Source organism: Bubalus kerabau, chromosome 12 (assembly GCF_029407905.1).
Source record: "Bubalus kerabau isolate K-KA32 ecotype Philippines breed swamp buffalo chromosome 12, PCC_UOA_SB_1v2, whole genome shotgun sequence".
NCBI lineage: Eukaryota > Metazoa > Chordata > Mammalia > Artiodactyla > Bovidae > Bubalus > Bubalus kerabau.
Window position 1 is genome coordinate 17,441,390 of NC_073635.1, and position 22,893 is coordinate 17,464,282.

At 40.8% G+C, this 22,893-nt stretch overlaps 1 protein-coding gene across 5 annotated transcripts in view; it reads left to right on the forward strand.

Moving 5' to 3' along the window:
• Nucleotides 1-22,893, forward strand: part of LRCH1 (leucine rich repeats and calponin homology domain containing 1) — a 218,975-nt gene that overhangs the window by 189,943 nt on the left and 6,139 nt on the right. For 4 of the 5 annotated variants that reach the window (XM_055542072.1, XM_055542073.1, XM_055542074.1 and 1 more), the window contains exons 17-18: nt 3,994-4,131; nt 7,343-7,420. In XM_055542072.1, coding sequence (XP_055398047.1) covers nt 3,994-4,131; nt 7,343-7,420 — 216 coding nt within the window. Of the gene's footprint in view, nt 1-3,993; nt 4,132-7,342; nt 7,421-17,963; nt 19,876-22,893 lie in introns of those variants that run through there. The other variant, XM_055542076.1, reaches the window with a different exon arrangement.

The window sequence follows — 22,893 nt, forward strand, 5'->3', positions numbered from 1 at the left end:
GTGAGGAATCTATGAGGTAATATAAGTAGAAATACTTAATACCTATGTATAAAAGTTAAAACTTGTAAAAATGCATTGTTATTAATTTATTTAATAAGATTACGTGACTTTAAAGGATGTTTATAGTTATCCCTCCTAGGCAGAATTTTCCAATGTCATATAATAGGCAAACCATTTGAGTTCCTACCAAGAGTGAAGTCTTGTGCTGGGCGCTAGGGGAGCTTTTAAGCTTGGTGATGGCAGGAGCCATGGCTATCTTATTCCATGTTGTAACTCTATCCCCAGCACAGCTCCTGGTTGGCAACTGTGTATATATTTGTCTACCCTCATGGTCTTTGTGTCTAATTAGGAGGATCTCACATAAGTATGTGGAAGGTCAAACAGCCGGCCAAGGATCAGTTACCAAAGAACTCACTGATATTAGTTATTAAAGGCAGCATATCATGCATTACTACATAAGTTCTTTTATATTCAAAGAGAAGTACCATAGCCATTAATTAGAAGAATATAGGAAGCTTCTTGAAGAGGTGGATTTTATACTATATCTTCTTCTTTCACTGCTGCTGCTAAGTTGCTTCAGTCATGTCTGACTCTGTGCGACCCCATGGATTGCAGCCTACCAGGCTTCTCCGTCCATGAGATTCTCCAGGCAAGAACACTGGAGTGGGTTGCCATTACCTTCTCCACTAGCAAATGGTTATTGACTGCTGCTCTGTGCCAGGCTGTATAGTCTAGGTGATGGAGAGACAAAAGAACAAAAAGGTCTCTGCTTTAATGAAGCCTATAGTCTATTGAAAAGAGAGAATAAGTAAGAAGGAAACAAATATGCAACTTCAAATAACAGTGAATTTTACAAATGAGCAATGAATTCTATGAGTAAAATTAAAGCTGAATTTAAGATAGGTTAGAATCTTTTTTTGTTGTAGATGATACTTCATATATGGTTATATAAGTCGCTCAGTCGTGTCCAACTCTTTGCGACCCCGTGGACTGTAGCCCACCAGGCTCCTCTGTCCATGGGATTCTCCAGGCAAGAATACTGGAGTGGGTTACCATTTCCTTCTCCAGGGGATCTTCCCAACCCAGGGATCGAACCTGGGTCTCCTGCATTGCAGGCAGATGCCTTATCCTCTGAGCCACCAGGGAAGCCCCAAAAGTATATATATAGCAGGTAGTCCGGAGGAAAGAGATGAAAACCCAGAAACTCCTCACCACCACTTTAAGCCGCTGCGGTTGCCTCAGCAGTCACGTTGGACAAGTCAGACCTCGGTCATTTGCCTCGAGTATTTGGGTGTGCTGTAAACTTGGGAGGCGAACTTTCAGAGATACGTAAAAATAAGATGAGAAGTTGAGACAAGCCTCTCAAAGAGTGACATAATTTTATCTTAAAGCCTGGGTCATATTGATAGCTTATGTTTTAATTTAATTAGAGACTGAAAGCAAGGTTAGAAATAAAAAATCAGGTGTCTAGACACAGGACAGTTCTGAAAGAGAATTATGCAACACTGTTACAGGCACTGATTTTCAAGTGCTTTACTTATTGCAAATCTCCAAATTAAGTCATCCTTTCTTACAGTGTTACACGATTATGAGGAGCTTTTGCTGTAAAGCAGAAATTCGTATTTGAAGTTTAAAAAATTGATTTTCCTGCTTTTGAGGAGATGGAGTAGATGTACTTTTCCCCATTCCTCTCACTAAGTACAACTAAAACCCTTGGCAAATATATATAAAATAAGCATAAGAGCACTCTGCAAGGTGGAGAGAATAATTCAGACCAGCTGGGCTCCTTGGGACTAGGAATGACTCGGTGGTGAGTCCAGTGGGTTTTCTTTTTTGCTTCATCTTTCTCAGACTTGGAGCTGAAGTAGCTGGAAACTGGAAATGCTCATGGGAACAGTTTTTTTTTATTTATTATTTTTTTTTAAGTCCCAACAAAAGCTTGCTTACTTTACTCAGAGGACCAGAAAAAGGACAGCCTAGGGAGACAGAAAACTTTTACAATTTTTTTACATTTACAACATCTACAACAATAAATGCTGTACTCCAGCTACAGAAAACCTGTGGCCCCAACCCTACCCATGCCTGCAAAGATGGAATAGGCAGCTGACTTTCACCTCTGCAGGGATGATATCAGAGAAGGCCAAGTTGGGAGCCAGGAATTTCATCCCTACCAACTAAAAACAATCCCATCCCCTCCCACGGTGTCCGTGGAACCTATACACAGGGAGTCTGGATTTCTGTCCCAGTCCCAGTCAGCTGACACCAAGTGGCAATCTGCGTTTACACAGCAGCAGCAAGGTGGTGTCTTCCCACTCCCTGCCAGAGCAGTGTCCAAAATAGCTAGCCAAAAGAGAAAGTTTAAATAGGGTCCAAAGTCTCATAACATAATACCAGAAATGTCCAGTTTTCAACAAGGAAAAAAAAAATCATTCATTCTACCAAGAACCAAAATGAATGTGAAAAGGTAATCAGTAGATAACAGCACTGTTACGGCAGAGATGTTAGAATTATCTGACAAAGATTTTACGGCACTCACCGTGAAGATTCTTCCACCAGTAGTTATGAACATGGCTGAAACAAAGGGAAAGAATTGAATGCCTCGGCAGAGGAATGGTTAATCTTAGCAAAGAAACAGAAGACATAAAGAAGGAGCAATGGAAATTTAGAACTGGGAAATACATTATCTGCAGTGAGAAGCCCAGGGCATGGGCTCAACAGCATCACAAAGCATCAGTGAACTGTAGGAAGGAACAACAGGGATTACCTAGTCTGGGCAGCAGAGAGAGAAAAAACAGACTGAAAACAAGTGAGCAGAGAGCCTCAGGGACCTTTGGGAGTTACTGTAACAGATGATCTACATTCTGGTCCTGGGAGTCCTGGAAGGGGAGGAGAAGAAAGCAGGGACAAAGAGGTACTTGAGTGTGGGAGGAAGTGGGCGTGACTGCAAAAGGGCAACACGAGGGGTCCTTGTAGTGAGGGGACGTGTTCTATCCATGTCAATGTCCCGGCTGTGTAGGTACTTTTGCAGGTTGCTCCCTTAGAAGGAAACTGGGTAAAGTGTACCTGTGATCTCTCTGTATTACTTCTTATAACTGCATATGAATTTATAATGACCTCAAAATAAAACACTGAATTTTTTTTGCTGCTGCTGCTGCTAAGTCGCTGCAGTCATGTCCGACTCTGTGCGACCCCATAGACGGCAGCCCACCAGGATCCCCCGTCCCTGGGATTCTCCAGGCAAGAACACTGGAGTGGGTTGCCATTGCCTTCTCCAATGCATGAAAGTGAAAAGTGAAAGTGAGGTCACTCAGTTGTGTCCGATTCAGCGACCCCATGGACTGCAGCCCACCAGGCTCCTCCATCCATGGGATTTTCCAGGCAAGAGTACTGGAGTGGGGTGCCATTGCCTTCTCTTAAGAAGGGAGAAAAATTGCTTTTTCAATGAAAGCAGAGTCTGAGAAAAACACCCCTAATCTCTCTTCTGCCCCCTGCAGGCTACCTGAGATACATTATCCGAAATAATAAGTTTGGGTTGGATTTGGGTTTTTCATTTGATTTTTGTTTATGTTTACTTATTTTATTTACTTTTTGTTAAAATATAGTTGACTTACAATATGATTTTAGTTTCATGTGTATAGCATATTGATTCGCTATTTTGTACATTGCAAAACAGTCACCACCGATTTGGCTTTTATTTGTCAACTCATTCTGGTTTTCTATTTTAATTGCTAAGCCTGAGGCAATATTGAACTCAAGAAGTGATTCCATTATTTTAAAAATTCTACTGATTAAAAATTTTTGGCATAACTGAATTTATTTTTCTACAGAGGGATTTTTATTTAATATCTTTTGAAAAGTTTAAATCATGTCAGTGTTTTCCAGGTGTTCTTATCCTTTATGGTGAAACTTAAACTTCAGTTCATAAATACTCATAACCTGTATTTTACCCTCAGTTGCCTGAGAGCAATTGACTTCCTGTTGATCTCTTTTCAGAGCATCGAGATGAGACTCAAGGTCAGCCTGCACGAAGACCTGGGGGCCGCCCTCATGGATGGCGTTGTCCTCTGCCATTTGGTCAACCACATCCGCCCGCGATCCGTCGCAAGCATCCATGTCCCCTCACCGGCAGTCGTAAGTAACACCGTTTAAGGAAAACTAACTCTTACATAAAACAAACTCCTTTGGGACAGGACTGCTGGTTAAAGACACTGATGGGGATCACCAGGACCCTGTTCAAATCCTCTCTTTTGGGCCCCAAACAACTCAAAAGAGCAGAAAAGGAATAGCGTGTCTGTTTTGTCTTTGGGGATTTTTTGGCCATGCTGTAGGGCATGCAGGATTTTTAGTTCCCTGACCAGGGATTGAACCTGTGCTCCCTGCAGTGGAAGTGTGGAGCCCTAACTAGTGGACTGCTAGAGAATCCCAGGGATAGCATTTCTGAATGAAGCAACATTTTTACTATAAAAAGGGAAACTATTTCAAGTAAATATGTAAATGAGAGAAAATGAACTAGTTTCAAATATAAAGCAAATCACGTTAAAGAAATGAGTGCTCTGCTCGCTAACTTTAAGACTGTAGAGACAGAGATTTATTCCTCACAAGCATTTATTTAAGCAATGAGAAGTCCTTTCGGAAAACATTTTTTGGTTGGTAGGTTCTCTTCTAATGGAATCTATTATTTTATAATTATTGAGGATTTTAGGATCACTCTGAAAAGATGTAGGTTCTGCATAAAATATCATTAGTAACCTGTCAGCCCGGAGGTTGGTTAGCTGGTCATTAATTCAGTAATTCCTTGACTGCTAGCCGTGCTCAAGGGTCGGTTGGAGATACCAAGGAAACGGAAAAGATCAGAAAGAGTGAGTGAAAAAAAATCCTTGTCTCGGCTGTTGAGATAAAGCCAGCACTGAAATCTTTGCCCTGTACTTCATGGAGCATGTTACCATCGAGAAGAGAGGAATCAAAGATAAGCTTGTCTTTGAAGCCCATGCAGGGTTCATTGGACAAGTAGAGAAGAACTTCTATCCACACTATTGCTGTTAGGTGAAGCAGAAGAGTTTAGGGGCTAAGAATGTAGTGTTGGGATTCCAATTCCACATCTTTATGAGCCACATGACTTTGGGAAAGTTATTTAACCTCTCTTGAACTTGATTGGCTCTTCTCTGTCACAGAACTGCTCTCATGAAGACGAAATGAGGTCCTGTACATGATAAACACGGGAATGCAAGCCACTGTGATCATTAGTGTTTATGAGCAGATTTGCAAAAGTCAGAGCTCCCAACCTCAAGGCACAGTGTTCATAAAAGGTCACACAAGGAGTGTGTGGAATGAAAGCCTCATGTGAGGCTGCCCACTCTTGACCCCTCAAGGAAGGCATCTCAGTGGCACTATTTGTCTTACTTTCTTTTCTCTTGGCAGCAGGAAAAATAAGCTGATGATCCCGTTTCATCTCTCAGTTTTCTTTCTATACAGTTAAACATAATTTTTGTTTCCTAAAGACTGACCACATTTTGGCTTCAGAAAACACAGGGGAAAAACAGACCAATTTGTCTTCTGACTTAAATCTGCTTTATCTGCCTTAGTTTGGACAGTAAATTCTGTCCTATAATCTAATATGCAAAAGTTTTCAAGTCCAGACAGCTGTAAAGTTTGAACTGTGTACCAAATTCTCATTCAGTAATTTTCCTCAAATTATAAGAAAGAAACTATCATTCTTCAGCTCCCAATTTAAATATACAGTTATTGTTTTATAAGGTGTTAAGAGACACTATGAATCATGTATCTATACACATTTGTATATTTTGTCAGTTCTTCAGGGGAAAAAAATGCTACATTCTTTGTCACTTTTTATCTTTTTCAAATAAAAAATTTTAAATTGAAAATGTCATGTGAAATAATGCCTGATTAGAGAAAAAGAGATAATGGAGAAATGTAGGAGGAAGATAAATAATGTCTTATCCCACTCCCTAAAGACAACCACTGTTTACATCTTGGCTTTCCTCCAACATAGAAGTTGTTTTGAATTGTGAGCTTCACATATATACTGTTTAGTAGTTTTTAAAATTTATGGAAACCTAAGTATTTCCCTGAGTCATTAAAATTCCTCGTAACCATGTATTTTAACAACTGTAAAATATTTTGTGCTTAGTTGCTCAGTCGTGTCTGACGCTTTGCAACTCGATGGACTGTAGACCCCCAGGCTCCTCTGTCCATGGGGATTCTCCAGGCAAGAGTACTGGAGTGGGTAGCCATGCCCTGCTTCAGAGGATCTTCCCAACCCAGGGATCAAACCCAGGTCTCCTGCATTGCTGGCGGATTCTTTGGTTTTCCTTTTTAGAAATGTTTCTGAATTTAGTCCACTTCTTAGAAATTCTTCACTGAGCATCTTGAGCCCCCACTGACCAGACCCAGCTGTGCTGTAGCCGTAGAACCTGGTCTGCCTCTTCTGTGCCTTCACTGTCCACTCCCGTGTTTGCACAAGCTGCTCATTCTAACCTAGAAGGCTGCTCCCCACCGCGCCTCTAAATTTCTTCCCCTTGAGGCATCAGCAGCCTTCTAATAAAACCCGTTGCTTTGAGGAGAAAGATAGTCATTAGCCTGGTGAATCAACCCTTAATATAGAAATATATTTGCTCATGGGAAAAGGTGATGTTTATGGTGTGCTTTTGGAGAAGGCAGTGGCACCCCACTCCAGTACTCTTGCCTGGAAAATCCCATGGACGGAGGAGCCTGGTAGGCTGCAGTCCATGGGATCGCGAAGAGTCGGACACGACTGAGCGACTTCACTTTCACTCTTCACTTTCATGCATTGGAGAAGGAAATGGCAACCCACTCCTATTCTTGCCTGGAGAATCCCAGGTATGGTGGAGCCTGGTGGGCTGCCATCTATGGGGTCGCATGGAATGGGACACAACTGAAGCGACTTAGCAGCAGCAGCATGGTGTGCTTTTAAGTGAACTAAAGCAGGTTACACAGCAGTATGATCTTATAAAAATAGCATGTGTATGTGTATCCACATGTATACATTCACATACATATGCAGAAATTTTGCACATGTATGCAAATATGCAGAAATTCTACATATAAACACATATCTTTGTGTGTATACACCTGTTATATCACACATGTACCTACACAGTCTCTAGAAAAATATAATCCATATATTAACAGCTGTTCAGGTGGATGTTCCTGGATAATTCTTTTATTGTCTTCTATTTGTTTATATATTAATTTTCTCCAATAAACATGTATTACTTGTGCCATTTGGAAAGCTTAAAATTTTAACCTGTTATTTCAGTTATTCCTCTTAATAACTAATTACTTCTGAATGTTGCATTTATAGCCTAAACTTAGCATGGCCAAATGCAGAAGAAACGTGGAAAACTTTTTGGAAGCGTGCCGAAAATTAGGAGTACCAGAGGTAACATCAAACTTAGTTCCAATCACTATGTTTTAGTAACGGTTTTATTTAATATATGTTTGAACCCACTGAATAGGAATACTCCTTTGTCCCTCCTTTTTTGTGTCAGTCTTTCTTGAGGAATGATATGAGTAAGTTATAAAATTTTAGTTTAAATTACTCTATTGCAGTGAAATAAAAATGGCTTAAAATGGTATGGTCAATTCTGAGGAAAAGGGGAACATGAAGGTTTTGAAATAAATGAGAAAGTCCAAACTTAAAAAATTATTAGTCAGAATGATTCTCCACTCAGAGAGCAGCAATTGCTGAAGCTTCAAGGAGCCTTCTTTGGGGTTACATAGAGTAGAATTTTGGAGATGATGTTTTTCCTTATCCAAAGTTCTTAAGCAGAGCAGATCTGTAGTTAACTTTTCACACCCTGTGGTTTTGGGGTATGTAGATAAAAATAATCAGCATTAATTGAAAATATTATAATTATTGTTCTTATTATCATTAATCATTACCATTAATAATAGAAGTGTTTGTATATTATTTTATAGTTTGTTAACTGTTGCACTTATGTTTTCCCCTTTAGCCCACTAAAGTAGCATAAAATGATTTCTTAGGGAGATAAAAGCCAGTCCACTCAATTTGGGTGTAATTTGACAGACTTTTCATCATTGTGATAACAGAAATGGACAGAAATTACATTTCTTAAATGTTCCAGGATAAAGTAACTACAAATGCTAGAACATTTTTGAGCATGTGAAGGAATTATATTTTCATGTAATTCTACTCAGAGATAACAGTTAGTTATTGGAATTAGGGTTTTTTCCCTCTTCCTCCCTTTTTTCCTTCCTATTTTTCAACTTGGTGAGGTTTGAAGGTGAGGGTTAGCAGTGGGCTTCTAATCTTATTTGAGGAAAAAGGGAAAAATTTTAAAGCATCTTTAAATCAAAACTGTATCAATTAAAAGAACCTTACAAATTCATTTTGTAAAAGAGTATAATCTTTATATAATGTACTAAATGCCTTTATGATCTATCCAGATGTCTTTCAGCAATGTTAATCTGTGTGTCTATATTGTATGTGTATATTTTACTATTGCACATACATTCCTGGCTACAAATGTTTGTGAAATTCTCATACATGTACCTCTTTTAATAATTTGATTCCATCATGGGTTAATAAGATTTCCCATGTGTGAATCAAAATTATCATACCAAGTTTCAGACTGTAAATTATTCGTGTCTGTACTCAAAAGCACTGATGAGTTATCACCTAATTCCCTGTGATATTTTAAAACTCATCAGCGTTTTCTTGGCTTACAGTGATACAAAATGAAATGGGAATGCCCTTAACTATTTATTGTGAGTAAAGGTTGATAATTATGGTTTCCTTTTAAAGTGAGGGAAAGGAAATTAAATTAGCATCAAAATGCAGAGAAAATTTTATCATAATTTCTGAATTATGCCGCTAGCACTAACAGGCAACTGATAATTCCTGAGATGATTGAACTGCAAGGAGTAAATCGTCTTTTTTTGCCAGTATTTCACTTAACTATGCTTAGTAAGAAATGCATCATTAAGGCTATTTTTGAAATTATTTTTTTAAGATTTGAGATGATTTTCAAGTTCACATGGTATATGTGTGTATGTGATTGTGTATACATCTATCTATATCCATCCTGATGGATAATCCAACAGCATTTTACTGGTAACTGGAGTAATAATACATTAAGTTCATTGCTACTAGCAAAAGTCTATTGGCTGGCTAGCAGTTGTACTTCTTTAATAAGATATGTTAAAGGGAGGGAGGAATATTCTGATGGAAACCAGAAATTGCCAATTGGAGGGCAGTTGGCAGATCTTCTGTACACATAAAGGAACATGTTTTCATCTCTTGGAATGAATGAGGAATAAATTATTGGAAATAAGGAAATGTTTTCATCTAGTAATATGATACTAAGTTGGGGGAGGGTTGGAATGACTCCTTCCCACTTAGATAAGGATCCTTCTTCCACTATTTAAGATGGTTGATGAATTGCAGTGTATATGTTGCACACTGCAGTTCATGATTTATAGTGAAAAGGAAGTTATATCCCGAATCTAGTTGCAGAAATTTCCCCTTGCAATCAGGTATTTTAAAAGGCTGGTACTTAAGAGCAGAGGACCTTTAACATTACGTTTTCTTTTTGGTTTCAAACTTAATACTTGGGTAAGAAAATATTCACTGATTGCCCAGTAGCTTAATGAATTCCTCCTAATGTGCAAGCTTGTCCTCTCTTCTCCATTCATAACTTATCTACATAAACATACCCAGAAGTCACAAAGATTGGGAATTCTGTATTTTTTAAGCTAAATATCTAATTGGCAATGATAAACCATCCTGTAGAGACTGAAAAGCCACAGCTGTGCTCTAGCCCGAGTTTGTTGCCCTTTGTAATAGAATTACAGTTTGAAACTACAAACCAGAGTCAGCTTATTCACTTTTATTAGGTTCATCTGGGTGGAATGTGGTTGCTGAGAAGTTAAAACTGTTGCACATACAGCAATACGGTGGGAAGAAAGCAATTTTTAAACTGTTCCACTTGTTATAGTTTATTTTATTTTCTTTAGAAGTCTCCAGGGACACAGTCCCAGGGATCTGCCTCGGTGTTGGTCAAGGTTCATGAAGCATTTTATTGTGTGTTCAGTGGAGTGGCTTACCTATAAATGTGGCTTCTTCGAATTGGCTGCCTTCAGAATTGCAGACAGTGTGAGCCTAGTATCTCTGCAGAAGGTTAGAGTACGTAGTAGGTGTGTATGGTGACTCTAGACGTCTGTTATTTGTGATGCTTGGATAAGGCTGGACCTATGCATTTCCGAGTCTAGGGTACAGTTAGGATTTGGCACAACTGATGCCAATGATAGGAGTTGACATCACAGAAAGTAGTTGGTGTTGGAATTCTGGAGAAATTCTGTTAGGGTTACACCTGGCATATTTGCGGTCTCTGAGGGATTCTGGGATGAGGTAGAGGTTTGCTAATGAGAATGCCAAGGAAAGATCCTTAAAAACAAATTGAAAATGGCCCTCCCTGGCAAGTTTCTTGCCTGGTGGCAGAGTTAATATTTCTTCAGGTAGTTATTTCAGCCTGGTCACTTCTCTTCCTGCTTCCCTGTGCCTTAGGTTTTTGTTTTTGATTTTGTTTTCTTCTGTTTGGGGCCAATTCCCCAACTAAAGGGACAGCACCTGGAAGGCAGGGCGTGAGGGTGAGCGCAGAGGATCTGTGAGCAGAGTGAGGGACACGCGGGGTTTGGGATAAATTAGCCGCACCTGTGTCATTAACTGGTTATGTGCCCGGAGGCAGCCTGTGGCAGCCTAGAGCCATTAAAGCCATTTGCTGAGAACTTCTTACACCTGCCACGTCTTCTTGAATGTTCACTGTTGAGGATTAGAAGTATTTTATTACCATACAATGAAGAAAATGAGGTCCAGAGAGGTTACACAATTTCCTAACCTCACATTTGCAGCTGGGAGGCAGCAGAGCTGGCTTTTGAACCCAGGTCTGTCGGGTTCAAAAGCATCAAGCGCCTGCCTTCTTTCTGGCATACATGGAGGGTCTCTTTGATGGAGTTCCCTGCTCTGCAAACTGCAGGTGTTGGACTTAAGCGATAGATTAAGCCACATTCTCCAGAGCCCTGGATTCTTTCCAAGGCCCCATCCAGGAGGCGAGGAAAGCCACATGGGGAGGTTACAGATCATAACTGCCGCCTTGCTTCAGCTACAGCAGTTTCTCCTTTGCCTGTGGCATATACTGACTTTCCAGTTAAGACTTCCTTTGGGGGACAAGTGTTCTGTTGCTAATTATAGTTTGAAAATCACTGAACCCTTAAGGTTTCTTTTAGCCAATAATCCATGGATGCTCTGCAGCCACATGATTTCAGAATTGTTCCAGTTGCTTTCCGCCATCAGCTGCTCAGCTGCAGGAAAATTATCTCATGGAAATCTGGGAACTGGGAGATTTTGCTGGCTCCATCCCAGACACCAGTAATGTTGATGCCAGTCAGACTGTGTGCTGTCTCTGACCTCTGGTGCAAGTGTTAACTTGATCTTGAACACAGGCTTACCCTTGGTGGGCTTCCAAGTTCTTCAGAATATACTTTCAATCACCAAAAGTCTGACTTCAATTAAGCCTCCGGGTCATGAGGCATTTTGTGAACATATTGAGGCTTTCTTTGCCTTTTCTGAGTCATCTTGGTCATTCCTGGTCTCTGACCTTGATGTGGAGAATTCACAGTTGGCTATTGGAGGGTTCTCAAGTTTATCCAAACCTAGGGCTGTTTTAGGACTCCTGCTAGTCTCAGGTCAAGAGAAATCTCTCATTTGTGAAGCATCAAAAATACTAGAAAATATTTTTTTTCTTACCAGGGAATGTTTCACCTTGATTTTTTTGGGGGGTGAGGGTTGTGGAGAGGGAGACACTGAAATCTTTATATGGACAGAGATCCTGTGGTCTCTTTGTCTGAGGGAAACAGCCTTGTCTTTTTCTGAAAGATATTGCCCTAGTCTCTCAGCCTGCTGGGAAGCACCCATGTCTGTGTCTGAAGAGAGAAACGGTGGTCTTTCTCTGAGAAAGGTCACTTAAGTCTCTGAATGAGGGGAGACACTCTGGTCTTTCCTGGGAGAAGTCTGAGGGGGAGACACCCTGGCCTTTCTCTGGGAAAAGCTACCCAGGTCTCTGTGGGGAGATGCCTTGGTCTTTTCTCTGGAGGATGTTGCCTAGGACTCTGACTGAGAGGAGATGGCGTGGATTTTCTGTGGGAGATGTCACTCAGGTCTCTGAGGGGAGGTGCCAGGTCTTCTCTGGGAGAAGTCACTCAGGTCTCTGAGGAGAGGCACCCTGGTCTTTCCTAAAGAAGTTGCTCAGGTCTCTGTCTGAGGGGAGACACCCTAGTTTTTCTCTGGGAGAAATTGTCCAGGTCTCCCTATGAGGAGAGATGTCCTGGTATTTCTCTGAGAGAAGTCACTTAGGTCTCTTTCTGAGGGGAGACACCCTGGTCATTCTCTAGGAGAAGTCTCCCAACTCATTGTCTGAGGGGAGTCACAGTGGTTTTTCTCTGAGAGAAGTCACTTAGGTCTCTGTCTGAGGGGAGAAGGGTCCTGGTCTTTCCCTGGTAGAAATCACGTGGGTCTCTGAGGGGGACAGCCTGGTCTTTCTCTGGGAGAAGTTGCCCAGCTCTCTGTCTGAGGGGAGATGCCCTGGTTTTTTCTCTGAAAGGAGTCACTTAGGTCTCTGATTAAACAGAGAAGCTCTGGTCTTTCCTGGGAGAAGTCGCTCAGGTCTCAGACTGACGGGAGAAGCCTTGGTCTTTCTCTGGGAAAAGTCACTCAGGTCTCTGAGGGGAGAAGCCCTGGTCTTTCTCCGGAAGAAGTTGCTCAGGTGTCTCTGTGAGCGAGTCACCCTGGCTTTTTTTATGGAAGGAGTGCTTGGGTTTCTGAGGGGAACTGCCCTGGTCATTCTCTGGGAGAAATCCCTTAGGACAAACCCTGGTCATTCCTGGGAGGAGTCACTCAGGCGTCTCTCTGAGTGGAGACACCCTGGTTTTTCTCTGGGAGAAGTTGCTTAGGTCTCTGAGGGGAGGCTCCCTGGTCATTCCTGGGAGAAGTCACCCAACTCCCTGTCCAGGGGAGATGCCCTGGTTTTTCTCTGAGAGAAGTCACCCAGATCTCTTCATGAAGGGAGATGCCCTGCTTTTTTTTTTTCTGGAAAGAGTCCCTCAGGTCTCTGAGGGGAGACACCCTGGTGTTTCCCTGGGAGAAGTCCCTCAGGTCTCTGACTGAGGGGAGACGCCCTGGTCTTTCTCTGGGAGAAACTGCTTGGGTCTCTGACAATTGGAAAAACCCTGGTCATACCTGGGAGAGGTCGCCCAACTCACTGTCTGAGGGGAGATGCTCTGGTCTTTCTCCGAGAGAAGTCTCTCAGGTCTCTGACTGAGGGGAGACATCCTAGTCTTTCTCTGGGACAAGCTGCTTGGGTCTCTGACAAGGGGAAAAGCCGTGGCCATTCCTAGGAGAAGTCGCCCAACTCACTGTATGAGGGGAGATGCCCTGGTCTTTCTCTGAGAGAAGTCTCTCAGGTGTCTCTGAGTGGAGACGTCCTGTTTTTTTGTGTGTTTTTTTGTTTTTTTTTTTTTAATTGAAGGAGTGCTTGGGTCTCTGACAGAGTGGAGACACCCTGGTCTTTCTCTGGGAGAAGTTGCTCAGGATTCTGTTTGGGAGGCGAAGCCCTGGTCTTTTTCTGAGAGAAGTCACTCACATTTCTGAGCAAAGAAGACTTACTCTTTCTCTGGGTCAAGACACTCAGATCTCTGACTGAAAGGAGATGCCCTGTTCTTTTTCCGAGAGAAATAGCTCAAGTCTCAGTCTGAGGGGAGACACCCTGTTCTCTCCTGGGAAAGAACAGGTCTCTGTCAGGTGTCTGTCCAAGGTGAGACTCCCTGGTCTTTGTTGAGAGAAGTCACCAAATTTTCCAAGGGGATTGCCCTGGTCTTTTTCTGAGAGGAGTTGCCGAGGTTTCTGTCTGAGGAGGGAACCCTTGGTCCTGTTGAGAATGGACACCTTGTTCTCTGTCTCTCCAATTTAAATGAGAAACCTTGGCCTCCAACCTCTTTGTGGACCAAGGTCCTTCATTTAACAGACCTGGTTCTCTTTAGAGGAAGAAGGAACTTGGAATTAAATGCACCTCGTTTTCTAGCTGCCTAGCCCTTCCTATTCATTACTAACTCCAGGGAGGAAACAGGCAAGAGGATTAGGGCAGCAACTCCATGTACTGTACAGGGCCTCTGCCTGCCTGGGCAGCACAGAGGCCGGGGTCCTTGCTGGACTGTGGGAGGGGAATGTTTTCATTCCATGTCCACAAGGCAAGTCACTTGGTGTCTGTCCTCTGCATCAGCCAGATGAGTTAAAAATAAAATCCTAAAATACACTGAGAAGCTAACGATGACTGTGTTGATACAAATGGAATTATGATTGAATCTTCTTGTCAGTACCTTTCATATTTGTATTTTTTTACTTTTATATGAGGTATTATTTTTGAAAATAATTGTAAAACCTTTCCTACTTTACACCCATTTTTGAGGGTTTAGGACACTATACATATAAAACTGATCAGAAATTTTTAATTGAAACACATTTTATATATTGAAGCTACCTTTTTTGTTTGTTTTAATCTTAAAATAGGAGGTATGAGTTCCTTTGCCTCTTTGAGCCCAATGCCTCTTTTCTTCCCCAAATCAATGACTTTAGTGTCAATTTAAATCCTAACTAATAAACACTTTTGAGGGGTGGTGAGATTATTACAAGATTTATGTTTCTATTTGCATTGATTATCTCTGAGATTGGATAACCAGAGGTCCAGGTCCCTGATTATACACCTGATTATATTAAAATCAGTTTTTAAATTCATAATTTATTAAATAGAGCTAATCTCTAGCTTGGAAAACCAGTCATCCCTTAATAGTTAGTAGGTGTTTATCACCGTTCATGTAAGAATCCTTTCCCACTGGGTGTCTCCTGGTGGCAGAACAAAGTCTGGTCAGTGGTCTGACAGCCTTTCAGATGCACATGGTTGAAAATAAATATTTTATTCCAAAAGCTTACATTTCTAGATAAATTATCATACCAATATTAGAGTTACTCTCTAAGTGCATAAAATTGGTGATTAGTTCTCATATCTGGGGGAAAACTCTGGAAACCTCTTTCTAATTCACTCTGCCAAATAATACCTTGTCAATTAAGACTTTAAATTTTCAGAATAACCATCAATGTTCCTGTGCTATGATATTTTAGATTCAAAATACTTTGTATTAATAAGTATACTGCCTTTAAAATTAAATGTAAATAAACAGTATATTCTAAATTTCTTAGAATTTAGTCTATTACACTCAGAATGCCTATAAACTAAAACCTTTTGCCAGATCCATCTATATATGTGTTTGTATCGGTAGTATTTGGGGGAACCTGAGTTAATCTTTAATAGTACTTTTAGCCACACACATGTTGCCTTGTATCAGAACCAGTTAACCTCTAGTAATGGTGATTTCTGTTCACTATAACGGAAATTAGTATTTGCACTTGCCTCTGGGGACTCCTGAGTGTATTAATTATGTTTTTCAAACACCTTGCAACAATTACTAGCGCTCTGTAAATACATGATGAAATTTGGCCTCTTTAAATTTCCTTCTCTTTTAGTGTTTTCTGATTTTAATTATAAGAAAAAAAAAGCATAATCTGTAAGTCCCTCTTATTAAGACTGAAATTGGGGAAGCACAAGGGTCAGAAAACCCCCAGGTTCTCCTGGCAATTTCAGCCCTGGTTCCCGTCACGGCATCCTTGAGGGGCTGATTTGATGGCTGTGAGCTGTGTGACTTGGGTGGAAGCAGAGGCGCCCGTACTCCACCCATTATGATTTTTGCCTGTCAGCCAATCTTAGACCCATGCCTTTTTCTTCAGAGATTGTGATTTAATTTAAACCACCCGCCATGGACTGGCTAAAAACAGCCCTACCCACCATAATCTAAATAAAGCCCAGAATCTGTGGCATCATGAAAATTATTTCCAGAATGAGAAGAATGGTCTGTGTTGCCTACCCATGTGAGAAGTGTACTGTTGGATAAATACACTGGAAACCATAGACGATCTGAGTTCTTTGATGGAGTTGCAGGAAAGCAGACCAGACATTTTCCGTAGGGTTCTGGGAAATGTATTGAAATACATACTGGAGATATATACTGCTTTTACCCATGGAAATACCACTTTTGTGACAATCACATTTCAGTATGCATATGCCTTCTGTCTTATGTTCATTTTGTTCAGAGTTCACTGATTAAGCACAGCGTTGCAATAGAAAATTGTTATTGCAATAGGAAGCTACTTCTCCTAGATGTTTCCCCATCTGTTAATTCTTGAGTCCATCACTATCCTAGTGAAATACATTCTATTAGTAGCCTGGTGGTTCAGATGGTAAAGAATCTGCCTGCAATGCAGGAGACCTGGGTTCAATCCCTGGGTCAGGAAGATCCCCTGGAGTAGGGAATGGCAACCCACTCCAGTGTTCTTGCCTGGAGAATCCCGTGGACAAAGGAGCCTGGCGAGCTACAGTCCATGGGGTTGCAAAGAGTCAGACATGACTGAGCAAGTAACACACACACAGTAGCTGTTTTAATTCTTGAGAAAATAGCAGTGTTCACTTGATTCCTCCTAATGCACTGAGAAAAGATGCATGATCTGAATAGATATAACACGATTTGTTAATTCCCTTAAATGTCTTTTGTTAAGAGTATCTCTACCTTCATAAATTAAGATTGGGAGGTTTATAATCTTATTCAACCCATTTACACTGAGTTTGCCTCCTTACCAGGGGGCATCAAGCTAACTTCAGAATATATGAGAAAGACATAGTCTTTTAGAATCATCTTTCAGTTGCTCTGTGATTTGCCTCTGCTTAGCAGTGATGCTAAAACAGAGGGCAATGTTGTTGCAAAGTATATCATAAAATATATATTATATATATATATTTAAATGCTTTGCCTAATTTGGACATAAAGCTGCATTTATGAAAGATATTACAAATATTTTCAAATATTTTCTTTTTCAATTTGGAAACAAAACCAGAACTTTGGTTTCATACTGACATATCAATTATAATTTTTAAGTTGAAACTGTGGTCAGGAATTCAGGGTATCAGAAAACCATTTTTTTCTTGAGAGCATTAGGCATCCAGAGGTCAACTCAAGACTCAGCGTCTAATTTATGCTTTTAGTTGAGAAAGGAAGAGTTCTGCCTCCTTGCATGGTGACTGTCACATAGACAAAACCTGAAGGTCCATGCCTGAACCATACCTGTTTAGAGGTGAAGAAATTTACATAATAATGCTATGCAGGAATGTACTATTATTTAACTGCAGATCTAAGAAGCTCTGCTAGACTTTTGGTTTATGTCAATAGCAAAAATGTGAAATTTAATGTACTTTTGGGGCACATGTAGGGATATAATTAGACCTAGCAATGCCCAGAGTTTATCAAAATTCTAAAAGAAAAACAAATTAGGTGCATTCATTACCTTTCAGAGAGAAATACTTTATATTCAGTCTTCATAGACCAGGATAATGGCTTAAATTTTAAAGTTTATATTTTTCCCTTTAGTAAGGTGAAGACCTAAATGTGTCCCAGGTGAAAAGCTCTTATTTTAATGCCATTGTTGACATATGAGAACACTTGAATATTAAAACTCTTTGAATACCAGAATGACATAAAAATTACAGAACATTCTATTCCTCACTAGCAAGATTGGGGGTAAAGAATTTCTTTGTCCTCTTTGTCCTTGGGTATGCTGCTTTTCTTTTGTAATTAATTAAAAAAAAAACACGAAACTTTGGTGAAACGGTTTTTACCTGCTTGAAATAAGGGGTTACTCTTGCCATTTGCTAGTAAGTAAAAATGTGTGCTTCTCTCCAGCCATTGTTCTGTGTATTTTTAATTGTATGCACTGTCTCTTTCTGTCCTGATGGCTGCCCCCGGAATAGGCTGACCTCTGCTCTCCGTATGACATCCTGCAGTTGGATTTTCGTCACATTCGAAAGACTGTTGACACTCTGCTGGCAGTTGGGGAGAAACCCCCACAACCAACTTCTGCCCTCCGCTCCAGGGACCTTATAAGCTTCTGTCTTGTCCATATTCTCTTTATAGTGCTGATCTATATCACTTACCGCTGGAACGCTCTGCCTCCGTAATGCCTGCATGTGCATCCTTACGCGCTGGTCTGTCCCCTGCTCTGTGACAGGGTCCTTCTTCCCTCTGAGCCTTTGCCTTGCAAACTTCCATCCCTGTCATCTCTTCAGTAATCTCTCAAGTTTTGAAGCTGAACGTTTATACATCAGGTTTTCCAGAAGCACGAACTTTATAGATTGCGGTTCCCATTAAATAATTTCACTTGCTGAGAAACAGTGAGGACTAGGTGTACACACACCTCGTGTTTCCTCGTCCACGTAGGGCCAGCAGCAGTGCTATGCGGGGCCTCTTCTCTCTCCCAGTGAGCTTTGCTGCCCTGGGTAGAGCAGAAGTTTCCAGAACAGGAGCAAAGGGGATTTAGCGTATGAAAATCTTGCTATTGGGTCAGTATTGAAGTTGAATCCTAATTCAGGATTGGGCAGTTGAACTGTAGAGGGGCCACCTTGCCAAGAAGACAGAAAGCAAGCATTTGGGGTCCAATTTGGTCTTTAATAATAACCACTGTTGACCAAGTTGAAAATTACCATCTGGAAAATGACTGCTTTGCTGGCTGTCCATTTGGCTTCCTCCCTGCTTCCTGCAGCGGGAGCTGTGAAGGGCATCAGGGAGGGTGACCCTCTGCCCTGCTGCATGAGAGCTGGGCTGAAGGGTCGATGGGGAGAAAGGGGCTCACACTGTCAGAGCGCCCCCTGGAGGATCCACTGCACACCACTCTTTCTGTATATTTTTACTTCTTATTTCCTTGTTTGGTCTACTCTGAGGCTCTTAGAAAGGATTTTCCAGAAGGGATTTCTATTTTTAAATAATATAATGGGTCATTTTGCCTTTTTTTTTTTTTTTTTTTTTTTTGTTACATCACATCGTAACTTCAAGTCTAGAATGTGATGGATTTGACAGTGTTTATTTCCAAATAAAGCCATGAGTCATGGAACATTCTTGGTCCTGGGGCTTGGGTTACTATGGTAGGAGCCAATGAGATTGCTTTTATTTTAGAAGAATGTAGTTTCTCCAGTGACTTGAAATTTCCACTTAGCCTTTGATTTCCAGTGACATTAGCAAGCTACTTCTATATTTAATAAACTTAAAGGATTATATGTTAATTATTATATCTGCTTTCAGAAGAATGTTATCAGTTTATAATTAAAGAAAAGGACATTGTGATCTTATCTAGACCAAGATATTCCTGGTTTGGGGATGTCATTTTATAATACGAGAAGGCCCTACTCCAAGGTGAAGACAGACTCCCCAGTTCGATTTACGTCCGGCTGCCAAATATCTTTTCTTAGGTTGGGTGGAGGGGGAGAATGGAGTTCACTTCCTCAAGATAAATTTCTAATTTACTCAGATGGAAGCAGTATTTATAGATGGCTACTAAGAAGATAATTTTATTTTTCTGAACATTTCCATGAATCTAGGGGAACTTGAGAATGTGGAAAACTTACATAGTTAGAAGAATATGTTTTATAAAGATGCTTTGTTGGTAAATCATATCAGATTTTCTAACAGGAGACAGTCTTTACATGGTAATATCTTGAGTTAACTGAGCTTTTCCCTCCTGATTTGTGTTGATTGGTGAAATACGGGGTGTGTAGAAGTTGTCTAATTCACATCGGTTGTGTAATAAGTAACCTGCAGATGTACTGAATTGCCTTGGGTGCTGTCTTGTACTCATTAACTTGTAACACAATAAAATCCCTTTGTACAATGTCTAACGAGCACCATGAGCCATAAGTTGTTAATAAACACATTTTGGGTGATAAATCCAAGTTTTTTATCAGCCCATCAATACATAAATTTGTGCACCCCCAGAATTACACTCAAGCACTTATGTCCAGCTCTGCAGTGCATTGAGACTTCCCTTCCATGGTCATAGCTATTTGGTTTTTTTCTTCTTAATTAGGATGGGGGCACAGAAGAAGAAGAGAAATGACTTACTGTGTGGCCATCTGAAAGACAATGCTGTCAATAAAAACTAACTAGCACAATGCCACGAGAACAGATTTAACTTTCAACGCTGACCTGACATCATTCTTTGGCTGCCTTCCTATTTCAGTTCTGGCTTCCGAAGTAGTTTTTTGGATCCACTTTTATTTCTTGTGTCATTAATGCATCTGTACCCTAATGTGCTGCTCCTCCAAGCAGAACACAATTAATTTAGCCCTTTAGGCAAAACTTGGAATGAACTCTCTTGCCCATTACTGTTCATTTCTATCCAGAATATTATTAAACCTCCCCGTGATTCCTCCCCCAGGTACCCACGCACCCAGCTCATGTGCTAGCATGGTGCCTGCCACTGCCATGTAACTAGGGATACTTGGTCAACCCACTTGATATCTGAGAGGTGGTTGGGGATTTAGTTGTGATTTATATATGCATACTAAATCTTCCTTTCACAAGAAAGACTTTTTTTTTTAGTTATTTCCTTCTAATACCTGATAAAAATGATCAAGTATTTATTTACACATTCTTTTTGAAATAGAAAGATCTATTTGAAATAGAAACTTCTCTTTCTCCAGTTCTTCAGTCGGTGGCAACTTGCCACTCAGTGTCGGGATTTCCAAAATCTGTGACACTGAGTTCTCTTAGTTCGTTCTACTTATGGATTTGTGGTTCCTAGGTAGCTCACTGCCCTTGGGGAGAAACACTTAAAAGCGGTGCTGATGAAAGGACCCCACGGAACTCAAAAACAAGACCACTGAGTGGGATTTTCATCACCGAGTAGATAAGTAAAGGCACTCACAAATAAAGGCCAATTATTTGTGAGTAAGAAATTAAATTTAGTGTACGGTGGCTAGAGTTATGTCTCTAAATTCCATGCTGGTCTCTATCATAAGGAAAAAGGATGTTTTACCTACAGGGTAAATATAATGGACAGTAAATTAAAATTTTATGATTTTGAAAATGGTTCTGGATTAGGTGAAAAATATTTTAATGGGATTTTATTTCAGGAGATTTAAGTTTTTTAAAACATGTATTGAATTTGTGCAATACTATTTCTGTTTTATGTTTGGGTTTTTGGGCCACGTGGCATGTGGGATCTTAGGTCCCCCACCAGGGATCAAACTCACACTCCCTGTATTGAAAAGTGAAATATTAACCACTGGACTGACTACCAGGGAAGTCCCAGGAGGTTAGGCTTTTAAAATTCGGCTTCAGATTTTGAAATTAGTTCTCAATAAATAATCAGGTATATAGAATGTATGCTTTTTTCCTTAAGACTATCAGGATCCAGTTCTGTGGCTTTTCCCCTGGATTTTGTTTATGATTGTGTTCATTCATTCATTCTTCAAATATTGAATGAAAATTGTTTGTGCAGCACCCCACCTTGGCAATAAAAAGGGTGACCATGACACATGACTTTGTCTTCAAAAAAACTTATATTCTAGACTAGGAGTTGGCAAACTTTTTCTATAAAATGCCAGTGAATATTTTAGGCTCTGTGGTCTAAAACCTACCTTTAGGACTCCCTGGCTCAGCTGCTATAGTATGAAAGCTGCCACAGATGACTCATAAATGTGTCTCAATAAGACTTTATTTACAAAAACAGACCACGGGCTGGACTGGCTTACAGGTTTTTGGATCTTATATAGCTGACTTAGTGGACAATTAAAGAGTTCAATGGATAAGTTTCTGTGATAGGTCAGCTACAAGATTCTCTGTGTGAAACACATGGACAATCAGGACTGACCCTCATGAGAGTGTGTGGTCTTTGAAGCCTTTCTAGAACCATGATGTTTACACTGAAGCCTTAAAGATGTGTAGGAATAGCCAGGTGAAGGGGGTATTGTTTAGAAGGGTGAGAGAAGGGGTAGATAGGTATAGAAAACAAATATTCTAGACAGTAGCTGGGCTGGAAAACAGAGAACCAAATGAAGATTTGACAAATTCTCCTGGTCTAGAAGCAGTTGACATGATCTGTATTTCGTGTCGGAGGAAGCAGCCCCTGAGTTCTCATGTGGCAGAGCAGGAACTGAAGTTCTCTTTCCCATGCAGACAGTTTCAAGGTTCAATCAGCTTAGTGCCAGGACTTTGCATTTTAGACAACAGACTGAACCACATGAAATGTGCTGCCTGGGTGACTTCATTTTGTCTAGTGGGTGGCCTGGCAGGGGCAGCGTGCTTCTTGGGGAGCATAAGAAACTAGAGAAAGAGGAGAGTCAGGCAGGGACAGTGATCCGCCTGCTCCCACAAGGCATTTTCTGCGAGAACAAGACGTCTGTCCCTCACTACAAAGGAAACTAAGTGAGCTAACCAGCAGAGCCTAACGCCTTTCCTGTGTTGAGGGTTCTCTCATGCCCACCTGATGCTGAATTTGGTGGGACTTACCTAGAGAGAACTCCAAGGGGCCAGGGGCCGTTTCCTGTCTTCTGGACACGGAAGGAACGTACTCATTTCTCAGTCAAGGACCTCGCGGGAAGCAGCATGATGTCGTGGAAGGGGCTGCTGCTATAAGATGAGACACAAGTTCAAATCCTACTTTACCTACTGTGTGACTGTAGCGAAGTTAAGCTCTCTACATCTCCGTTTTCTCCTCTCTAAAACAGAGTATTCTGTTTATTGGATTGGCCAAAAAGTTCATTCAGGTTTTCCCATATGATGTTACAGAAAAACCCAGTACCTCGCAGAGTTGTCAAAAAGAAGAAAGGAAAAAAAGCAACGTAAATCTATAGCATTGGGACCAGACCTATAGGAGGTACCCCAGAAGGCTTGCAGAGTTGGAGTTGA